This window comes from Sinocyclocheilus rhinocerous, unplaced genomic scaffold, assembly GCF_001515625.1.
Source record: "Sinocyclocheilus rhinocerous isolate Xijiao unplaced genomic scaffold, SAMN03320098_v1.1 scaffold114, whole genome shotgun sequence".
Classification (NCBI taxonomy): Eukaryota; Metazoa; Chordata; class Actinopteri; order Cypriniformes; family Cyprinidae; genus Sinocyclocheilus; species Sinocyclocheilus rhinocerous.
The window spans coordinates 683,304-706,932 of record NW_015646344.1 but is presented as its reverse complement, the minus strand read 5'-3'; the positions used below and the strand labels follow the sequence as shown (position 1 = coordinate 706,932).

The 23,629-nt window shown below is 38.7% G+C and overlaps 3 protein-coding genes across 3 annotated transcripts in view; all 3 read left to right on the top strand.

Moving 5' to 3' along the window:
• LOC107707286 (myeloid-associated differentiation marker homolog) overlaps positions 1–1,303 on the top strand; it is a 2,104-nt gene extending 801 nt beyond the window's left edge. Inside the window, exon 2 of the mRNA XM_016511273.1 lies at positions 782–1,303. Coding sequence (XP_016366759.1) covers positions 782–1,303 — 522 coding nt within the window. The remainder of the gene's footprint in view (positions 1–781) is intronic.
• Positions 1,304–9,506: 8,203 nt separating this feature from the next.
• LOC107707285 (GTPase IMAP family member 7-like) lies at positions 9,507–12,007 on the top strand. Its single transcript, XM_016511271.1, has 2 exons — positions 9,507–9,646; positions 10,800–12,007. The coding sequence occupies exons 1-2, from the start codon at positions 9,640–9,642 to the stop codon at positions 12,005–12,007; spliced, it is 1,215 nt and encodes a 404-aa protein (XP_016366757.1). The 5' UTR covers positions 9,507–9,639.
• Positions 12,008–21,216: 9,209 nt separating this feature from the next.
• LOC107707284 (uncharacterized) overlaps positions 21,217–23,629 on the top strand; it is a 21,124-nt gene continuing 18,711 nt past the window's right edge. Inside the window, exon 1 of the mRNA XM_016511270.1 lies at positions 21,217–21,476. Within this exon, the coding sequence (XP_016366756.1) occupies positions 21,217–21,476 (260 nt within the window). The remainder of the gene's footprint in view (positions 21,477–23,629) is intronic.

Here is a 23,629-nt window from a genome sequence, read left to right as displayed (position 1 = left end):
GGGGGACTGTGGTGGGTGAGGAGGGAAAACTTGTACTCAATCCTGAATGAGACAGGGAGCCAATGGAGCGATTTAAGGATGGGAGTGATATGGTCTTATTTGCGCACCCTCATCAGGATCCTAGCAGCAGGGTTCTGAATGTACTGCAGCTTCTGGAGGCTTTTGCTTGGGATCCCGATGAGGAGCGCATTACAATAGTCCATCCAGGAGGAGACAAAGGCGTGGACAAGCTTTTCTGCATCTCCAAAAGTGAGCATAGGGCGAAGTTTGACGATGTTCCTCAGATGGAAGAAAGAGGTCTTACACAGATGTTTGATTTGATCCTCAAAGTTCAGATGCGAGTCCATTTTAACACCCATGTTGGTGACTGATGATGAGAGTGAAATATCCTGGCCAGAGATGGTAATGCTGTTAATGACAGATGTACGGACCTGGTTTGGAGTGCCGATTAGGATGGCTTCAGTCTTGGAGCTATTTAGCTGCAAGAAATTTTGCTTCATCCACGCCTTTATCTCCTCGAGACAGGTTGTCAAAGTGGAAGATGGCAGGAGAACAGACAGGGTTGAGTTGGTCCTGACGTAGAGTTGAGTGTCATCAGCGTAGCAATGAAAAGAAATTCCATGCCGGCTGATGACATGACCGAGGGGGAGCATGTAAAGGATAAACAGGATGCTGGAAAAACTTCCCTATTACTTTTGCCTGCTACGCCTCGCTTCTTTGCCTGTCCGCGTCTATAATTTTCTCGCTCTACTTCCTGAATGGCGAAATGAGGCGCGATGAGGTGCAAGACCACCGGATCGTCTCCTCCGTCTTCTCCTGCCTGGCCACCGTGGCTTATTTTGTCGAAGTGAGTCTGACACGAGCGCAACCGGGCGAAGTCGCTGGGTACATGGCGACGGTTCCGGGCCTGTTGAAGGTTTGCGAGACGTTCGTGGCCAGTGTCATATTCCTGTTTGTCAGCGACCCCGCCTCTTACGACAGTCACTCGGCTCTGAAGTGGTGCATGGCCGTCTACTGCATCTGTTTCGTGATTTCGGCGGCCATCGTGGTGATGTGTATTGTTGAATGCACCGGGTGCCTGCCGTTCCCCTTTGCGTGCTTCCTTTCCGCCTACGCCCTGTTGGCGGTCGTCATGTACCTCACCGCTGCTGTCATTTGGCCGGTCTTCAAGTTCGACAGCCATTATTCGAGGAGCTCAAGCCGACCAGACGATAAATTGGTCGCCGTTCTCACCGCTCTCAACTTCCTGATCTACCTGGCAGATCTGGAGTATTCTGCCCAACTGGTGTCTGTCAAGGTGTGAGAGAGCAAACGTTGATAAAAATCTTTGAAAGCCAAAGATTTTTCAGACTATGCTTCAATGAGTTCAAGCTTTTATTCCAAGGTTCTTGAGCAGGAAGAAAATCTTCAGTGAATAATGGTGCGTTCAAGCCAGAAAGATTGTATAAGTTAAATGCACATGAACACAACCACAAAGTTGTAAATATGAGTGGGAAACAGTATTATTTTAGTCTAATATATATATATTAGAAATGTTGCCTTGGCAGCTAGCTGAAATTAAATAACTTTTAAGGTTTTTTTAATATTTTATTTCAAGCAATGAATTGTTTTAGTCTAAGTTTTAGCTAACGATAATTTTTGAAGCCCTGAGTTTCCGACATGACAGACGCAACAGATGCAGCGTCTGTATTGATTTTTACATTAAAACTAGTCAAGTTGCATGTACAAAATACAATAGTATTGTTCATTTATTATATAATATGTAACCATTCAGTTTACAGCACTTGGGAATTGAATAAAATCATAAAAAAACAAAAACACAATGCAACAATCTTTATTCATCATTTTGTTTTCATAGAAAAGGTACATCATCATCTTGCCAAGTGATTTGAACGCACCTGACATCATAATTATGATTCCTAGTTCATAAACACAAACTCCCCAGGAGGACTTGAACGCACCATTGAATTCATTTTTAATGTAATTAGTGCATTTTCTGATTGTGCCACTGCTGCCTTATGATGGAGTATCGCATCTGCATCGCTGTGTTAAACTACTGTACATTTTTTTCCTGTTTTATGTGACTTGAAGCGCATGTTTGTCACCTGTAAGTGTTATGGAAGGCGGATGGGGCCAAAAGTCTTTAAATGGAACGTGTGGAATTTGACCGTGTCAACACGCACTTTTTGGACACGTTAACATTTGTGTCATTTGCATGTGTAGTCTCGCACATTTTGCCCATGTTATAATATAACATCTGATGTTTGTATGCATGCATACCGGTGTACCATTACAACATCCTTCATGAATAAACATGATGTCTGATGTTTGTATCATGTCGCATATGCAAATATAGTCTTAAATACAGCAATTGTATTGGCTGTTGTGCATGCTATCTCGTTAATGCGGACAAACAGTGCATGATGACACGATCAAATTCCACGCGTTCAGTTTAAAAACTTTTAAATAAAAGTGTTATCATTGACACGTTGCATCACAATTTCAGCCACGTCTGCGTTCATGTGTTATAATACGCCTTTATCTCCTCGAGACAGGTTGTCAAAGTGGAAGATGGCAGGAGAACAGACAGGGTTGAGTTGGTCCTGACGTAGAGTTGAGTGTCATCAGCGTAGCAATGAAAAGAAATTCCATGCCGGCTGATGACATGACCGAGGGGGAGCATGTAAAGGATAAACAGGATGGGACCAAGCACTGAGCCTTGAGGGACACCACAGGTGACATTGTGTGTCAAGGATTTAACCTCTCCCAAGGCGACATGCTCAGTTCTCCCAGTGAGGTAAGATGAGAACCAGTTATATACAGAGTCAGAGAGACCAATGGTGGAGTGCAGATGATGAAGGAGAATGTTGTGGTCCACAGTGTCAAATACTGAGCTCAAATCCAGGAGGATAAGGAGAGATGGAGAGCCAGCATTTGCCGTCATCAGAAGGTCATTTGTAACCCTGACCAAGGCTTTTTCTGTGCTGTGGTCTGAGCGAAAACCAGACTGGAATTTCTCAATCAATTTATTTTGTTTTAAATGGACCAGAAGCTGCACAGCTACTACTTTTTCCAACACTTTTGAAAGGAATAGAAGGTTGTAGATGGGCCTGTAGTTGTCAAAGGCTTCTGGGTCTAAGGTGGATTTTTTGAGAAGTGGTCTGATGGCAGCGGTTTTCAATGTAGATGGATTTGACTCTTATCCTTAGTGTAGGAAGAGGGAAGTGGCCGCTCCATTAAGATGGCCTTGTGGTCAGATACACCCAGTTCATACGCCAGAACGTTACTAATAGGGGCTAAGTTTGAAATGACCAGGTCCAGTATGTGGCCCCTGAAATGTGTGGGGACATCAACATGTTGTTGGAGGTTGAGACAATACAGTAGTTGCAGAAACTCAGCTGCAAAGTGGCAGGAGGGAGTGTCTACATGAATATTAAAATCTCCAAGTATTATAATGTTAGCAGAGTTAGCAGAGCAAATTGTGCAGTGTGTTGTAAGTAGATCGTGCATCTCTGAAATGAAAACTGAGTTTTGTTTAGGGGGCCGATAGATGAGAAGTATTGTCTTGGGAAAAGGGGATTTACACTTAAATGCAAGGCATTCAAAAGAAGACAATGTAGGCAGGGGGAGGGGGGACAATTCCAAATTCTGTCTGTGTATTACAGCTAAGCCACCACCACGTCCAGTGCTGCGGGCTTTCTCCAGGTAGCTGTAACCAGGGGGACAGGCGTCATTTAACGCTGAGTAGACCTCTGGCTGGTGCCATGTTCCTGTAATGCACATAAAGTCTAATCCCTTATCCATGATATGGTCTTGTATAAAGGATGATTTATTTGTGAGGGATTGTGTATTAAAAAGTTATATTTTAAGCATTAATGAGGTAGTGAATCTCTGTAGAGGCCATATTACACTAGAATTCACTCCACATTTTCTGTCCTGCTTGATGTGCAGGGATCTCGCAATGTTTCCCATACAGTCTAGCTTTGCATGCAAAGATCTCGCGGTGATTCCCGTGTTACTAAAATCAAGAACGACACTGCTCTGATGACGTGGCAGATGTGCGACAGTGGTCCAGATGGATGGAATGGCTGAAACAAATTTTCGACGGGAACTTCTGTGGATATAACAGGGTCGTCGCAGAAGTCCAAGTTCTTTGACAACTGTAATGCACGTTGGAATGGTGCGGTTGTTGAGAGGCAGCAGTTTTGGGACGGAATACTTGAGCTTCATGCCGATCACTGAAAAGCTCACAGTAGCAGCGCTAAACGACAGAAAAAATCCAGGTGTTCACCCACTGATAGTGAAAAATGACCAACAATCAGCTGATGTTGGAAGGGATAGCAGTAGTTGAGTAGACAGCCTTCAATTTGATAAATAATCCATGCAAAAAACTGTTAAAAAAGAGAAATGGTGAAAACAACAAACGCCAGCGTTTCACTACAATGTAAAACAATCTGTGCAAAAAAAAAAATGTTTAAAACTATTAAAACTAAGAAACTGTTACAATGGAGAAGCGGCGAACAAAAAATGCCAGCGTCCTCTCACCTCAGTAATCCAGGAAAAACATTTTTTTTTTTTATCTCTCTTAAGCTTTGTGGCCACAGTGTGACTTTTTATGAACACTTCACTGAAAAAGGGCACTTTTATCAATTTATTACATATAAGTACATTACTCTAACTTACCAAACTTTTTCAGAAGTAATTTGATGAGACTTTCAGTCGTGTAAGCACATTATTTGATTTGTCACTTGTTTAAAATCAGTTAGAAGTTGGTCGTGAAAAAGCAAACTATTTGATAAAATATATAAATGCACACTGATATAATGATTTTGTCACTCATACTCTTTTGACAGTTCCCTTTTTTGAAAAGTAGGTTTGTACCTGTATACTTTTAAATGTAATTGTATATTTCCTTGTGATTATCCTAGGGCTGGGCAAAAAATCGAATGCGATTTTCATGCGAATCTCGTCAGTAATGCCGCTTCTGGTGATTAGTAGTAAATCTCCAGCACACATTCGATTTTTCGCCCAGCCCTAGATCATCCTTAAGAAAGCTTTATATGCTAAATGCAGAGACGTCTGTTGAGAGTGTCATTCATGAATAGCAACATTCGCTCCGGGGGAGGGATGGTGGGTCAGGCCTGTGTGGTGGAAGATGGCCTTGGGCCAGAGGTAAACCAGGGTAGAGGTGGCAGAGTAAGAGGCCAGAAAGGGGCTGGCAGAGAACCAGGGCGGAGCAGATGAACACCACAGCAGAGCAGACTGGAGCGAAGATCACCACAGTGGAGCAGATGACCACCAGGGTGGAGCTGATGGTGCTTGAGACCACCAAGATGGCTCAGACTGGGCTGGAATAGAGAGCACGGAGAGGTAAACAGCAGCCTCTGCAGCCATAACAGGCCAAACAGAGAGTTCAGGAACGGCCTCCTTGGCCATGACCGGACAGGCAGAGAGTTCAGGAGCGGGCTGAGAGGAGCTGAAGTGGATGCCACTGCCTCGGGAGGTTCTGCAGCGGAAGCCGCCACCTCGGGAGGAACTGGAGCGGGCTCTGGACTGGAATGTAGATGAGAGCGAACTCTGGAATGAACTCCTAGACCAGAACTGACTCTGGAGCGGACTCGTAGGACTCTGAGGGCTCCCGGGCTGGACTGGGCTCTGGAACGACAGGAGTGTACAGGAGCTGCCCTCCTCCTTCTCGACCTTTGTTTGTTTGTATTCTGGCCGACTGGTGTTTGTCAAGGTATGAGAGAGCAAACGTTGATCAAATCTTTGAAAGCCAAAGATTTTTCAGACTATGTTTCAATGAGTTCAAGATTTTATTCCAAGTTTCTTGAGCAGGAAGAAAATCTTCAGTGAATAATGGTGCGTTCAAGCCAGAAAGATTTTATGAGATAAACGCACTCAAGTTTAGTCTCAAGTTTTTGTTAACGCTAATTTTTTGAAGCAGGATTTTTTAAGCCCTGAGTTTCCGACATGGCAGACGCAACATATACAGCGTCTGTATTGATGATAAATTTGTTGAAATATATATATATATATATTAAATTACATTACATTTAACAAAATACTTGTATTTTATTGTTCATTTATGATATAATATTTAACAATTCAGTTTACAGCACTTGGGAATTTAACAAAATTATAAAAAATAAACAATTAATGCAAATTCTTTATTCTTAATTTTGTAGAATGCAATTTACATGGGTCAGAAAATACATAAATTGGTATTCGAATTTTATCTTCCTGGGCAAGAATCTTCCTTATGTGTGGGAAACATTGGTAGAGTTGTTTTTCATAGAAAACATCATCAACATCTTGCCAAGTGATTTGAAAAGGTGATTTGAACACACCTGACATCATAATTATGATTCCTAGCTCATAAATACGAACTCCACAGGAAGACTTGAACGCACCATTGAATGTATTTTTAATGTGATTAGTGCATTTTCTGATTGTGCCGCTGCTGCCTTATGATGGAGTATTGCATCTGTATCGCTGTGTTGAACTACTGTACATTTTTGTGCTGTTTATGTGACTTGAAGCGCATGTTTGTTACCTGTAAGTGGTGTGGAAGGCAGACAGGGCCAAAAGTCTTTAAATGGAACGTGTGGAATTTGACCACAATAACGTGGCCATTTTGAATACATCTCTTTTGCATGTGTAGACATGCACATTAGGGTTGTCAAAATGGCTGAAAAACTACATTCAAATTTTGTACTTTAATATGATCAAAATTCGAATTATTTTCGAATTTAAAATGCATAATTTCAGTTAGGTTGAAGAAAAGCTTTTGGATTCTTTCCTGAGGCCACAAGAGGCGCATCGAGCAACATATTACTAATGCACGTTTCTTCAAAGCATAAGATAACATAACTATCTGTAAAAAAAAGTGCATAATGTTTAAAATAATGTTTATAAACCGATTATAATTAATTAAGTTGCTTAAACAACTATAAAAAAACAGCATCATGTATGTATGCATAGTTTAATACAAAGGGCCGAAAGCCAATAACACAGAGTACATTTTTCATTTAAAAACACGGGTTGCAGTGGGATGGGGAAAAAACCCCGCCATAAAGTCTTGAGATATGCTTTTTCAAAGTTGAACATTAATTTTACATTCTTTTGCTCTTTTGTGCGAGACGCGAGTGCAACGGTGATAGATGTCCCTCTAGAAAATGCGCAACATATGTGCTCTGTGTGAACGGCTTCTTTTGAGTTTTGACGTAAACATCATCTCTGCATTGATGTTCTCTTTTCCTGCAATATTTGTAATTAACAATTCAGCAGCGCTGAATGACTGGCTGAATTCAGTGGCTTCAACTGGATAGGCTAACAAAAACATTATAATGCAACGACACCTACATTGTCGTCGTATCTCGTGCGCCACCTTAATGCACACCTTAATTCGAATGCAATGTTTTTGCATTCGAATGTGGACTTTTATTTTAAATTTGATGAATATTCGAAATTAAAAAAAATTTTTGACAGCCCTAATGCACATTCTGGCGATGTTATACTATAACATTTGATGTTTGCATGCATGCATGTTGTACCATTACAACATCCTTCATGAATAAACATGATGTCTGATGTTTGTATACATATATACCAATGTACCATCGTGTCACATACAGTATGCAAATATAGTTTCAAATACAGCAATTTTATTGGCTGTTGTGCATGCTGTCGCGTTAATGCGGCATGATGACACGATCAAACGCCACGCGTTCAGTTAAAATACTTTTGGCCCTATCTGCCTTCCATAAAGTGTTATCATTGACACGTTGCATCACAGTAGCATTTCAGCCAGGTCTGCGTTCATGTGTTATAATGAAAATGAACAATTTCAGAGCAAACCATTTTTATATTATTTTCTATAATATTTTCAAATGTATCAAGAACAAATAAAGTTTCATTGTGATATGTAAACAAGTTTGTATTCTAATTTACACTTTGTTTATTGGTTTTGGGGTTTCAGTTTATATATTTGTAAAAAGTATATGTTTCCAGCTGTTAAGGCATCGTTTATCAGAAAAATAAATAAAATGTGTTTATTTATTTTCCAATTTTCATTTTGTCTTGCAGCTTATGATCTTCTAGTAAAGTGCATGAATATGACATGACTGTCTACAAGCTTCCACAATGAAATATCAGTAAAAGGTTTAATTGATAAAGTATTTATAATAAAGAAATATAAAGAGATCATCAACTTTTATTCATTGACTTTATTCAGTTCATTCAGATCATAAATTATCAAGAAAAGTCACAGGATTTTGAATGTGTTTTAAAAAAGATATGTTTTTTTTTTCCACTCTTAAGCTTTTCAGAAAATGGCCACGGTGTGACTTTTTATGAACACTTCAGTGAAAAATGGCACATTTATCAATGCATTACATATAAGGGCATAACTCTAACTTACCAAACTTGTTTATCTGGATTCATAATGTATGTTCATCAAACGTCATTTTTTATCAAGATGTTTTGCATTTACTTTTTCAGAAGTAATTTGATGAGTTGTGTAAGCACATTTACTGATTTGTCACTTGTTTAAAATCAATTAGAAGTTGGTCGTAAAAACAAACAATTTGATAAAATATATAAATGCACATCGATATAATGATTTTGTCACTCATATTCTTTTGAAGGTTATAACGGTTCCCTCTTTTGAAAACTAGGTTTGTAACTGTGTATATTTTTAAATTTAATTGTATTTTTCCTTGTGATCATCCATAAGAAAGCTTTATAGGCTAAATGTAGAAATGTCAGTTGGGTGTGTTATTCATAAAGAGCAACATTCGCTCCACCCTGCGATCTGGTTCGTTTATAGGATCTCCAGAGAAACCAATGAACAATGTGTGACGTAAGAAACATGAAGATGGGTCATGGAAAGTATCTTTTTAAAACATGATTTCATGAGATTTTGAAGTACTTTTTGAAGTAACAATAGCAAATGTTGCCATATCTGACATGAAAATACTACCTCTTTTAAGGACTTCTCTGACTCTGAAATTTGAGGCCTTGAACTTGTACCCATTCAATGACAGATCATCCAGTTCATACTTAACATATGACAACAGAAGATTACTGTTTTTATACATTGAAGACATAATTTATTATTTAAAAAAAGAAAAAAAAGAAAGTATGTTCATAAAGCAATTTTTGGTGAATAAAATGCAAATACTATTCATACTGGTGTTGGTAACAATGAAACTACATCTTTCCATCTTCTATTTGATTCCAGTGAATGAAAACACACAGTAACTTAATGTGAATATTATTGTATTCTGCAAATAACCGAGTTGAGTTTGTTTACCAAAGCGCTGATTCTGAAGGAATTTGCTGTGAAGATGAGGGTGTGACGCTGTGAAGTAGGAGGTGCGTGAAAGCGTACAGAGGACTGGTCGTTCTGGTAATTCCTGTAGCTCATCTGTAGTGTCCAGTGACTCATTTAAGGGTGTTTCGAGCAGTGAAACTCTTAAAGCTGTTCGCTGATAGACATCGAATGGCGTTTATGTTACAGTAGCTTTTTGTTCATTTATCAGACTGAGAACCAGGAACCATGACTGGATGAGATTTTAGATAGAAACATCATTAGTGGAACGTAATATTATTCATTACGGCAGCTCGGACAAGAATATGGGAGGTAAGAAATGACACCATTAAAAAAATATGACTTTCCTTATGATTTTTGAAGTCTTTTTTTGAACTTTGACTTTGAACAATTCCATATGTTGCCATATTTAAGATGAAAAGTTACTAGAGTTTTTAACCTTTAGAAATTCAGATACTATACCACTCTTAAAGGGACAGGTCACCCCAAAATGAAATTGGTCATCATTTACTGATCCTCATGTTGTTTCAGAACTGTATGACTTTAGAAAAATACGTTTTTTTTTTAGAAATGTCTCAAATTGCTTTTACATACGATGAAAATCGGTGGGGTTCAATGTTGTTTGGCCCGCACTGTTCTTCAAAATATCTTTAAAATAATTCAGACTTTGCTTCAATCTGAGGCCTTATAGCAGCAGATTACTGTTGTTATGCATTAAAGACTTAGTATAAATCTGTACTCCTCACAGTTTATTATTAAAACAGTAATTTTCTTTCATAGCAATAGCATATTTATCAAATAGCTTCCGAGTCTCATAATCTTAATTTAGTATGTCATAATTTTGACTTTTTATGGCATAATCGTTACTTTTTATATCATCATTTAGATTTTTATGTCACAATTTTGACTTTTATCTCATAATTATGACTGTAATAATATAAACTTTCTATGAGATTCATTACATAATTATGGCTTTTTGTCATTATTATGACTTAGTATGTCATATTTTAAACTTTTTATCTTATAATTTCTTTCTATGTCATCATGACTTATATAATAATTTTAACTTATCTCACAAGTGACTTATGTCATATTTTTGACTTTTATATCATCATTTTAAACTTTTTATCTCATAATTATGACTTTTTCCATCATTTTGATAGTATCTCATAATTTAAATTATATCATAATTTCAGCTTTTCATAATTATGACTTAGTATGCCAATACTTTTTATGGCATATTTATGACTTTATGTCAACATTATGACACTTAATAAACTTTTTATCTCAATTTGAACTTTTTTTTATCTCATAAAAGCCCTAAAAGCATGTTTTTTTCTTAAGTGGCAAGAATGGACTTCCATATTATGATTACATTTTCAAGAAATAAGATCTGTAGACCTCACAGTTTATTATTAAAATAGTAAATTACCTTATTAACAACAGCCTATTTTTTCCCCCAAAGCTTCTGACTCTCAACCTGAGAAAAGGATTGTACTTCTTGGGAAAACCGGAGATGGCAAGAGCAGCGCCGGGAATACGATTCTCAAACAACAAGTCTTCAAGAGCAAAGCTTCGCCTGAATCAGTGACGGCTGAATGTGTCAGTGGAGACCGGAAGGTCCACGGCAAAAAGATCAGCGTTATTGACACGCCTGGACTCTTCGACACCGGTCTGAATGAGGAGGCCATCAAATCCGAGATCATTCGGTCTGTGATCGAAAGCTCTCCGGGTCCAGACATGTTCACCATCGTCCTGAAGGTTGGGAGATACACGGGACAAGAGATGGAGATCGTGGATAAAATCGTTGAGTATTGTGGAGAAGACACCTTCAATCATTCGGTGGTTTTATTCACTCACGGAGAACAGCTGGAAGGTCAAACCATCGAGGAATTTGTCAAGATGAGTCCAAAGCTGCAGGAGCTCATTGATAAATGTGGAGGCCGCTGTCACGTCATCGACAGCAAATACTGGAAAAATCGTAAAATGGGATACAGGAGCAACAGAGTCCAGGTGAAAAACCTGCTGGAGACCATCGAGCAGAAGCTGAAGGACAATCAGAACGGCTGCTACACCAACGAGCTGCTTCAGATAGTGGAGGAGGAGATTCAAGAGGAGATGAAGAACATAAACGAGGACAGTCTGTCGCCAGAAGAGAAGCGAGAAGCGGCGAAAAAGGTGGTGCACAAAAAACTTCTCATCAGACTTGCGGGAGTGACCACGGGAACACTAACAGGTGCTTTTCTGGGCATCGGTGTCGCTGTGGCCTCCGTAGTGACTTTACTGAAAGCCGCCAACATTCCCGGAGTGGTGAAAGCCGGAACCGTAGCCGGGGCCGCGGGAGCCACGGGAATAGCGGCGGGAGCAGCGGCGGTGAAGGCGGGGATCGTCGCTGCGGGGGCCGGGGTCGGGGTCGGAGTGGCTGGTTCGGGTATCGCTGCCGCTGCCGCTGCAGGTGTCGCTGTTGGAGTCGCGGCTCTTGCCGGAGCGATTGGGGGAGGAGTTACCGGATGCAAAGCCGCGGAAGAAACGGATTCGGTGTGTGACGCAATAAAGAATGCAGCAAAACTCAACTATGCGAATGCCAAAGGTGCCGTGAAAAAGGCAAAGAAACAGCAACAAAAACTTTTTAAAAAGGAGAAGAACGAATGTTCTGATCTGGGAACAGAATAGTAGCCTATTATATCGATCTATGTGTGATTATTTAACTCTATGATATATGACTGCTGTCTAAATGATGCATGGGGATTTGTTTTTTTTAATTCTCACTATTACATGTAGGCTAAATGCTGTCACATATTATTCTTTTTTAAAGTGTTAGTTTTACTTTTTTAATTTAATTGTTTGCAATTATAATATTAAACAATTGTAGGCTACATATTATTTATAAGGTGCAGTGAAAAATAGGCCTATCAACACAAACTTTTAAAAGAAGAACAGTTGTACCGATAGGGAGCCATTTTAGTAATCTATATGTGACCAGTGTTGGGGAAAATTACTTTTAAAAGTAATGCATTACAAAATTGTGTTACTTCCTAAAAAAGTGACTAATTACGTTACTTAGTTACTTTTTATGGAAAGTAATGTGCTATGTTACTTTTGCTTTACTTTTTCTCATCTGCCTTGGCCTCATTTCTCTCTTCGGAAACCAACAAACCAACAAAAAAGAAACACAAATGTCATGTTCATCTGAAGTCATTTTTGCTTATTAGTATGGTTGATCATCGAAGGTCAGCAGCAAAGATACTGGTTAATAAAATGGATTCAAATACATAAAGGATATTTGTGTTATTTAACATGTTTGCGTCATGTCCTGAGTTTGCATTTGACTGTTTTTATTCATTTTGAGGAATACTGAATCTGTTTTTGTGCAGGTGAGATGAGTAAATGCATGCTGGCATTTAGTTTAGAACTAACATCACAACGCCTCTGCACTCACTCCTGATTCCTCTCACTATTACATGTAGGCTAAATGCTGTCACATATTAATTTTTTAAAGTGTTGGTTTTTGTTTTTTAATTTAATTGGTTGCAATTATAATATTAAGCAATTTTATTTATTATTCATAAGGTGCAGTGAAATATATCAACACAAACTTTTAAAAGAAGAACATTTGTACCGATTTTAGTAATCTATATGTGACTCTTGAACTTTAAGATGATTAATAAGATTAAATAAGACTAAATTATCTATATTGTTTTGATTTATCTTTTTTTTATGCATGGGATTTGTTTTTAATTCTCTCTGTATTATATGAACATACAGTCACTATTGTATTTATAATGTATTTTTCGTTGTCATTAATTAGAATAATAGTAAATTATTTTCACTGGCATTTACTTTTGTGTATAGGTCTTGTTTTATTCTTCTCACAAACTATTTTTTCTCTTTATACATTAACACAAATGATTTAAGCTTTGCTGTTATTCTATAATCACTAACATGTTTGGTGACTCTCTGTCCAGCAGATAGCGCTCGTGCAACATGAATTAACAGTCGTGCAGTTACATAAGCTGCCAGTGTCTTTTATTGTACAAAGATCCAGACGAGGTTCCAAATACTGGTTCTCAGTTTTATTGAAAGCATGTGGATTGAAAAATTACCCTTACAAGACATGCCAAAGCTTCTAGAACTGTAGAGCCACAAGTGAAGTAAACTGCACACTGTTTTCTACTACATCTAAATCACTGGACCTACACAGCAATGAAAATGGCCTTCGTGTTTCCTGCTCCCTGTTTCTCAAAACTGAACAGCACTGTGCAGCCAATAGACTGTAAACCTATAAGCTGACACAGTTATATGTGTTTAATATGATGTGTATAGCCTTGGGTATAATACTCTTTAATTAAGGTCAGGCTCTGAAGTATACATTTGAAACGAGTTCCGAATCACTGGTTAGAAACAAAACAATTCGAAAAGGCTTTGAAGTTTTAGTTTTGTGTTTCTTCCCCATAAAATTCTTCTAAAATCTTACTAACAATATATTTCTGCCTCATCATTTGACCAAAATCTACATTGGATCGCAATCAGAATTTTTACAAACACTCAATGGTGATTGATAGTGACTTTTAGTAAAAGTGTTGTATTAATTGTCATGTGTAGCTTGAAGCTAATTGTAACTGTACTTTCTCTGTTACCCAAATATGTGTCAGCAAATCCACGCAGTCACTGCCTCCACCGTCACCACAATCATCAGCCACCACTCACACCAGATCGCACTCGCCTGAATTCTGATCACCTGCAGCTGCCGTCTCCAATCAAGCCACCTTTAAGAACACGCTCCTCTCAGTCACTCATCGTCCGGTCTATCGTTCACATTCCTGAACTGTTCCCAGACTCTGTGCACTACTTACCTGTGTGTACTTGCCTCTAGATCTCCTGACAATTCTCCGATGGTGTTCTCCTCCGTTCCTGGTCTCCGATCTCCTACGAACCTGCAAAGAAACCACACATCAGCATACAGCTAAGAACCATTGAACTGATCATTGTGTTTGATACTTACCTGCCATTTGATCTTCACGATCTGCTTCCACACGCCTGTCAATAACCTGCCTGTTCATTCACTCACCTGTTGTCTCTGGCTCGATCTGTGACAGTTTATATAAGTATTTTATCAAAATAAATTGCATAAGTTCATATTTTTAATTATAGTAATAATTTATATCTGGATCAGAGGGATGTGGGTGGGCGAGCCATGTAATGCCACCACTTACACATCTGTGTTCAGATCACCTTTTTCTCCTGACAAAGTCATTGTAATGGCAATATTTCCATCCCCTGAATGTAAGCTTCCTTATTCCAAGCTTTCTTGATACACTGGTGACTTCATGTACCATGAAAATTGTAAGTAAATCTAGGAATTATTGGATTTCATATCAGTAGGGGTTGAGGCATCAAAAGTAACTAAGTAACGAGCTGTTTTATGTATGGTAACCGTAATATTACTGAACTCTTATTAGTTACAATACTAGTTACTGCAAAAAGTAATATTACTGTAACTAGTTACTGCCCGACACTGCTTATGAGAACGCAAAAGTTGCAGTTGAGATGACACAAGAATATATTTCATTTATATATAATTGTGTTCAATAATATACTTAGGTGTTTCGCTACTTCATCATCTTACCTTGCTCTCTTTCAAAGTTAAACGTAATTCTTCGAGCAGGAATTCGCGCTCTGCTTCTGAAGAGTAAACCCCACCTACTTTGATTTGATTGGTCATCTCAATCATTTTGACATTGAGTGCTGAAAGTCCGCTGAGCAGGGCCGCGTTATCCTCATGGGCTGCAGCCCAGGGCCCCGAGCAGTAGGGGGCCCCAGAGACAATTCTCTTTTGCGTCTTAAATCGGGTTGCCAACCATTCCATTTAATATGGAATTGTCCCGTATTAAAGGCATCAGAGAAGCGTTCCGTATGAAAGCTATACGGAACGCAGTTCGTCCCATATTTGCAGGCATATGCCGTATGACCACCTAGACCATACAAATAACAAATGAATTATTATTTTTACGAATTATTGTTTGAATTGCGAACATAGCTGCTACAGGAAGGCTTTAAGACCACGCGGAATCCTCTGCCGCCTGGTCGCTCCTGCTTCACAGGGAGTGGGATTTCTGCAAATCAGTTTGGGCGAATGCAGAGATGAGATTATTGATCGTAAGCATAGGCGGAAATCCCAAAGGGGTCGGGGGGGGGGGCGCATGACCCCCATCCCTAAAAATGTGATTAAAAACCACGCTCTGTATTGTAAATTGTTTTATACTTTTAAATAACTTTTTAGTAAAACAACGCAAAAGGGCCTCCCTTTACTCACAGTGCTTTGGTCCAAATGCCTGCTTTCCTCTTTTACATCCCCTCAGTGTTGCCAAGTTCGTGGTTTTCCCGTGGAACTGAGCTACTGTAACACTGTTGCCATGGGTTGAAGCGACCCCAATAACGTGATATGAATGCAAATTTTACCGGAGGAACCCCGCCGAAAAAAGTCCGGTGAGCTAGAACAAAGTCAGTAGTTGTGGAACTCGACTGTCAAGGCTATTTTATTCACTTAAACATCGGATGAAGTGATTAATTTCTCTTATACAGATGATGCCAGTGTATTTTTCGATGAGTCCGCCATATAATAACGTTACCTGCTTGACGGATGGTAATGTCTACAACGGCGCGACCACAACAGCTTGAAGTTAAGCACAACACCCAGCTGCAAAGCATACAAATGACCTGAGGGAAGACGTCTTTCACTATTGTAAGTGAATGTTGTTAAATGGAGAAACAAAATTAACAATTTTTTAAAAATTTTACTTCTAGTGTATTAGCTATTAAACTTGGACCTCATTATTGAAAGACAAATTCAAGCACCAAAAACAGCCCACACTCTATATGTTCTGTTTCATTCAAATTTGTTAAATTTTTCATGTATTCATAGGATACATGGTTGCAGTTCAAATTTAAGTGCCATTGTTTAAAAATGCTTTATTGACTGACGTTTCCTAGACGTTCAGTTGTGCTTTCAAATGTTATGCCTTATTGTATGTAATTTCACAGTATATCCGCCTCCTAAAATGCGGGGCATTAATTGTCATTTATTTCATTTGATTGTCATTTGATCATGCGATCTTCATTTCACCACTGAATGTATAAAAATCCCTGAACCAGTTTTATTAATATTCACAGAGGAGATTCAAAGAGTGAGTTATTTTAAAGGGCACCTATTATGCCCCTTTTTTCAAGATGTAATATTAATCTTATGGCTCTCCACAATGTGCCTGTGAAGTTTCATGTTAAAATACCATACAGATCGTTTATTATAACGTGCTGAAAATGTAATTTTTGGGGCGGGTCTAAAAAGTGCTGTTTCAAGGGTGGATTTCCTTAAATGTAAATGAGCTGCAATTTCCCGCCCGACTCCAGCAGGGGGCGGAGCCTAGACGTCTCTGCTTTTGTGTATGACAATAAACCGAGAGAAGCAACATGAGTGAGATCGAGAGGGCCGGTGTTCAGCCGTACATGTATAAACCAGAGTCAGCTTCAAACTCGGGTCGATGAGAGAAGGCCCCCGAGTCGCTAGCTCTGGGCATGGCGGATAAATCGCCCCGCGAAGTTACGGCTTCACGGCCCGATTTCTTCCGAACCGGACCTTGCCAGACCACGGGGCCGATGGCGTCCGGACGGGGCTGCAAGGGTCTACCTCACACCTGGGTTTGGGCTCCCAGGACCCCCGCCTCGCCGAAATATAAGCGTTCGAACCGAGTTCTTCCACCCCCTCCGACCCACCCGCTCTCCCCGGGGAAGGCGTGCTCTCTCCGGTTTGGACGAGCAGCTCGGAGGGGGTGGAAGTCAAACCCAAGCTCGTCTGAACTCTGAGCGGCTCAGGCGGTTCAATGAGAAAGCCCGGAGTGGTGGCCACGTCAAATCTGCAACTTTGACAGGCCGTATCTCAGAGACGCTGTGGAGAGACAAAATGGCAGACACGGCACAACACACTGAGAGCTGTGGATATGGTAAAGCGTGCGTGCCTGTCAGTCAATAGTGGTGGGCGGGGCTGCCGACATATAACGTCATATTGCGGTTTGGATGCAAACCGCTCGTTTTTTGAGCCTGGTTTGGTTTTATGAAGATTAAAAAAAAAAAAAATGACTGGATGGATTTTTATCATTCTAAGGTGGCTGTGTACACACAACTCCAACACACATTTCTGTCCAAACACCTTGTAAAAGTGGATTTTGCATAATAGGTGCCCTTTAAATAAACTGCTGTGACCTATGTTGTTGATAAATATAGCTGTTGATTAATGAATTCTATTCAATAAAACCATTTACTCTATTTTGTGTCAATTCAAAGCTTTCAACTTATACATTACAGCACACATAAGAGTAATGTCTCAACACAGAACTGCACTCCTATTTGCACCAATTCAGACCTGGGGAACCAACAACCAAATGACCCAACAACCATCTGTGTTGTGGCACTGTGCCTTTACAAATACACTGATAGATTATAAAATACACTGTAAAATACTGCTAAACGTACTGCAAAGTTTCATTGGATAAATGTGCCAAAATGTCTAATTTTATAACAATTATTATTTAATAATAATAATATAATTCCAAACTGCATCATCTCCAAAAACATGAACACATCTCTGACATTGTAAGGATTCAGTTTGTTGTTGTTCATTTAGCATCCACAGCAGGGGCCCGTTCTTCGTACCTCACTTACAGTTTTTCTCAGTCGCTTTGGTACATTTCTCAGATCAGAATTGAAATTCTCAAAACAACCTGTTCAATCTTCACACCGTGTCACTTGTGCACATCAAAAAAGCAGTTTCTCATTTCTTTGAACAAGTTGCAAATGCTTTGGTACATCCATGCAAATGATTATGTACAATTCTCTGCTGTTTACTACATTATCAATTGCTTATGTCATGTTGATCAAAATGTATTATAATGGGTCTCTGTTGAATAGTCTCACCCCCCACAACATTTAGGCATTAGTTCATAGCATAAGTCTTTACATGCAAAATGGTTGAACAAGTTGTCATAATATGTCAAGCATATTTCTATACATTTCCATTAGACTTTTTTTCTAAATCTGTCCTGCATTGGTAAATTGCTCCCAGGTGAATCTTGATTTTCTCTAACGAAGGTGCATCTCATGAACCATCAACTGGCAAGTATATATATAGCCGGAGCACAACACAATGTTTCAATGTCTGACAATGGAAGGACAAGGAATTGGACGGGGTCAACAGCCAGAGAGAAGAAGAAGAGGAGTGAGGCTTCGTGGCGGAGGAGTTGGGAGGCAACATATGCGTGTTCCTGATGAGATAAGAGCCACACTTGTAGACCACGTTCTCAATCATGGGCTTACAATGGCCGAGGCTGGTCGAAGGGTGCAGCCAAATGTTGGGAGAACAACTGTGTCCTCAATCATTCAGACTTTTCGTCGACAAACGAGTAATAATATTACCCAAATTTTATTAGTAATGCGTTATATTACTGCGTTACAGCTAAAAGTAATATACTACTGTAATATTATTACTTTTGTAATGCGTTACTCCCAACACTGCTTATAACCATGTATACACACACTGCATAAAGCCCCTATTTTACAAATAATAATGCAGTCAGGAGATGGTGTGATGCAATGAGTGGTTTCCACATTTTTAAACATTTAAAATGCATGAAAATAAATATTTTCAATAATTTTGTTTATCACACTTGAAATGACCTGTACACTAAATAATCTAACCGTCATACTTACATAACAATAGCAGTCTATTTATTTAGTGGTCCAAGTTGAAGTCAGTATGTATATTACAGTTTTTCTCAGTCGCTTTGGTACATTTCTCAGATCAGAATTGAAATTCTCAAAACTACCTGTTCAATCTTCACATCATTGTGTCACTTGTGCACATCAAAAAAGCAGTTTCTCATTTCTTTGAACAAGTTGCAAATGCTTTGGTACATCCATGCAAATGATTATGTACAATTCTCTGCTGTTTCCTACATTATCAATTGCTTATGTCATGTTGATCAAAATGTATTATAATGGGTCTCTGTTGAATAGTCTCACCCCCCACAACATTTAGGCATTAGTTCATAGCATAAGTCTTTACATGCAGAATGGTTGAACAAGTTGTCATATGTCAAGCATATTTCTATACATTTCCATTAGACTTTTTTTCTAAATCTGTCCTGCATTGGTAAATTGCTCCCAGGTGAATCGTGATTTTCTCTAACGAAGGTGCATCTCATGAACCATCAACTGGCAAGTGTATATATATATAGCCGGAGCACAACACAATGTTTCAGTCTCTGACAATGGAAGGACAAGGAATTGGACGGGGTCAACAGCCAGAGAGAAGAAGAAGAGGAGTGAGGCTTCGTGGCGGAGGAGTTGGGAGGCAACATATGCGTGTTCCTGATGAGATAAGAGCCACACTTGTAGACCACGTTCTCAATCATGGGCTTACAATGGCCGAGGCTGGTCGAAGGGTGCAGCCAAATGTTGGGAGAACAACTGTGTCCTCAATCATTCAGACTTTTCGTCGACAGAACAGGTATGTAATCTAACAATAGGCACTGTACTGTAATACTGTATACTTTCTGTAATGCTTCATACAATATTACAGTATTCCACTTGCATTTTACAATATACAGTAAGTATACTTTAAACAGTGACATTTTATCTTACTCAATTTTGTGTTTTGCATTACTATATTTTTTCCACATAGGACTGCAAGACAACTTCACAGGGGTGGCAGAGGGCCCCTTTTCACACCTGAACAGGAGGAGGCTATTTGCACCATGGTTGTAGAAAACAATGCCATAAGACTAAGGGCAAGGAATAGAACGAGGTCGACAGCGAGAGAGAAGAGGGGTGAGGCGACGTGGCGGAGGAGTTAGGAGGCAAAGCGGAGGAAGAGGCCGAGGACATATGCGTGTTCCTGATGAGATAAGAGCCACACTTGTAGACCACATTCTCAATCATGGGCTTACAATGGCCGAGGCTGGTCGAAGGGTGCAGCCAAATGTTGGGAGAACAACTGTGTACTCAATCATTTAGACTTTTCTTCGACAGAACAGGTATGTAATCTAACAATAGGCACTGTACTGTAATACTGTATACTTTCTGTAATGCTTCATACATTATTAAAGGTATTCCACTTGCATTTTACAATATACAGTAAGTATACTTTAAACAGTGACATTTTATCTTACTCAATTTTGTGTTTTGCATTACTATATTTTTTCCACATAGGACTGCAAGACAACTTCACAGGGACAGGAGGAGGCTATTTGCACCATGGTTGTAGAAAACAATGCCATAAGACTAAGGGAGATAAAGAGTGCCATTATAGAGGACAACAACATCTTTGAAAACATCCAAACAGTCAGCATCTCAACCATTGACAGGGTGCTGAAAAGACACCAAATGAATATGAAGCAGCTGTACACTATTCCATTTGAAAGAAATGGTGAAGGAGCTGTGCTACCAGTATGTACAGGTAAAACATGTACGAGCATGCAGCAACTGTACCTCACAGTAAACAGTACAACATCGTATAGTGATATACAGTACAGTAAGTGTGACCTTTACACATTTGTTATGGCTGTAGAAAAGAAGATGCAATATGTGCCTAAGGAGATTGTCCTATGTTCACATTTCTACTTTTGTTTTTTTTCCTTTGTGCTATGCAGTGCTGTGTTTTCCTTTCTGTATCGCAATGACATGGTCTGTCAACCAATTACAGTACAAACAGTAAAAGCATAAATGTGAATCTTGTCCAGTCTCTTGCAATCAAACTCCCACATACACTAAGGTGTAACCTACAATTTACAATAAATGTCATCAAAACTGAACCACCGCACAGCTTCATCTACATGGATGAGGCTGGCTTCAACCTAACGAAACGCAGAAGGCGTGGTCGAAATATCATCGGCCACAGAGCTACAGTTGATGTGCCAGGCCAACGGGGCGGGAACATAACCATGGGTGCTGCTATCTCTGAGAATGGTGTGCTAACGCATATTCCCATTATTGGGCCATACAATACAGAGTGTCTTGTCACCTTTTTAGACACTCTCTACAGGGATATCATCCCTGAACAAGAGAGGGGTCAGATTGGAGATGACCTGCCAAAGTACGTGATAGTTTGGGACAATGTCAGTTTCCATCGCTCCAACATCATCAGGCAATGGTTTGCAGCCCACAACAGGATGCTGATGGAGTTCCTCTCCATAGTTTACATCAGAACATCCCTCCAGAGTACACTGTTATATTGAACACATGACTAAGCAATTTGACTGTCTTATCCGTACACAGTGACACAAGGACTTGTCATTCTGATGGCACTGACATGTTCATTGACACAGATATTTATTTTTGAGAGATGAACTAAGGATTTTGAGCAAGAGACTGGCTTTTGCAGGTAATCCATGGTGTTTTGCTATTTGTACGAGTTGTTTTGAGAAATGCACTTACTGTTTTGCAAATGTCAAGGATGATTCGAGAAATGTACCAAAGCGACTGAGAAAAACTGTAATATATGTATACACAGTAGCATTGAAATAATAATAAGAAGATCAAACAAGCATGACTGGTCGCATTACATCTTTAGAATGGATGCAAAGCAAATGAAACTGAAGATATAGATACAAATCACAGTGAATAAACATATGCACACATCTCTACCATGTATACCAGGTTCGGCTACTTTTAGTTTCGCTTTCATTGTGTCACGTGTTTTCCAGGAATCAGATTGTGGGTGTAATAAATAAATAAATAAATGGATCAGCGTGTGTCTGGTTAAAGCTGCATCGTGGAGGCTGTGAGCTGCTGCAGCCTCAAAACAAAGACAAACAACAGACAAAGCGTGAACAACACAAAAACAGAAACACCAGTAAAAGCCAATGCACACACTTTTAATCCTGAGAACACAATTCAGTTCTCGTCCTAAAATAAGGGACAGGTTTACAAATGATAGAGATATGAAAAAGCTGTTTGGACTGAATTAAAATATAAACCTATTTAGCCTATGGTTTTAAAATCGATACTTTTTTATTATTAATTTATTTTACAGGAACAGCGCCATCTGCTGGCTGGTTAGGTTTACCACAGCCATAAAATCTGGAGGAATAATGCATGTTTTATCAACTGTCTCCTGAAATTTCACGAAAAATATTCCGTTTTAAAGTTTTTTTTTTTTTTCCACTATGAAACGCGAAAATCACTGATGATAAACATTATTATTACTATGGGTAAACATAATTGAAACCCTCATCAATTGTATTAAAATGAACGTTTATACAGTACCCAGGTGAAAAAGAAATATATTTAAATTGTGCTTTTTCAGACATACTTACTATATTTAAATTATACTATACTAAGTGCATATTAAATGTATTATTTTGAAACAACTTTAAGTATATTAAGTGTATTTCAAGATATGTTTAAGTTTGATTTTAATCTATTTGTAATATATTTAATATATTGAAATTGTGTTAAAATGGAACCACTTTAAGTATATTTAGTGCAATTTAAGTGTATTTCTTAAAATACATTTAAAATGTCCTTTTAATACTTCATGAACTACAGTTAGAGTATATTTGAAGCATCGTTTTAATGTACTTCAAGTACATTTCAATTGTATTTCAGCTCATTGGAAATGCATTAGCATTACACTACTAGTATATTATAAAGCTGCTTTTATCAGTATATACACACACGTACACACTTTGATATCTAGAAAACTTTAATGTATTATATATTGTTGTGTACATTACAAATAACAATTACAAGCATATATACTTTGGTGAAAAACAAAACATACTATTAAATGTATTAAAAATGCACTTGAAATACAAGTATGTTTATAGTATATTTGTATTACTACAAACATACTCAAGTACATTTTAATACATTATAAAAAAACATAAATAAAAAAAGACTGAAATGCTATGGCAGAGCTATCTTTTCCATTTGTAGAACATTTCAGTTATACCGGCCTTACTAAAAAGTACAGAATTTTACATCAATGAATAAATAAAAATTACAATGCAATTTTCTGAAGAAAAAAAATACATAAAAAAGACTGAAAAACAAAGTGCATAAGTGAATAGCTGTGTGTGTGCAAAGACTGAAGATGATAAAGTTCAAGAAATGAAATCTGATCTGTGTGATGCGACTGTCGTTCGGCACGCTGCATTGAGCAGCCGCGTTCAGTTTTTAATAGTAGCGTCTGTTCTTTTTCTGAACTAAATGATTTTTATTACTATAAAAAAAAAAAAAACGACG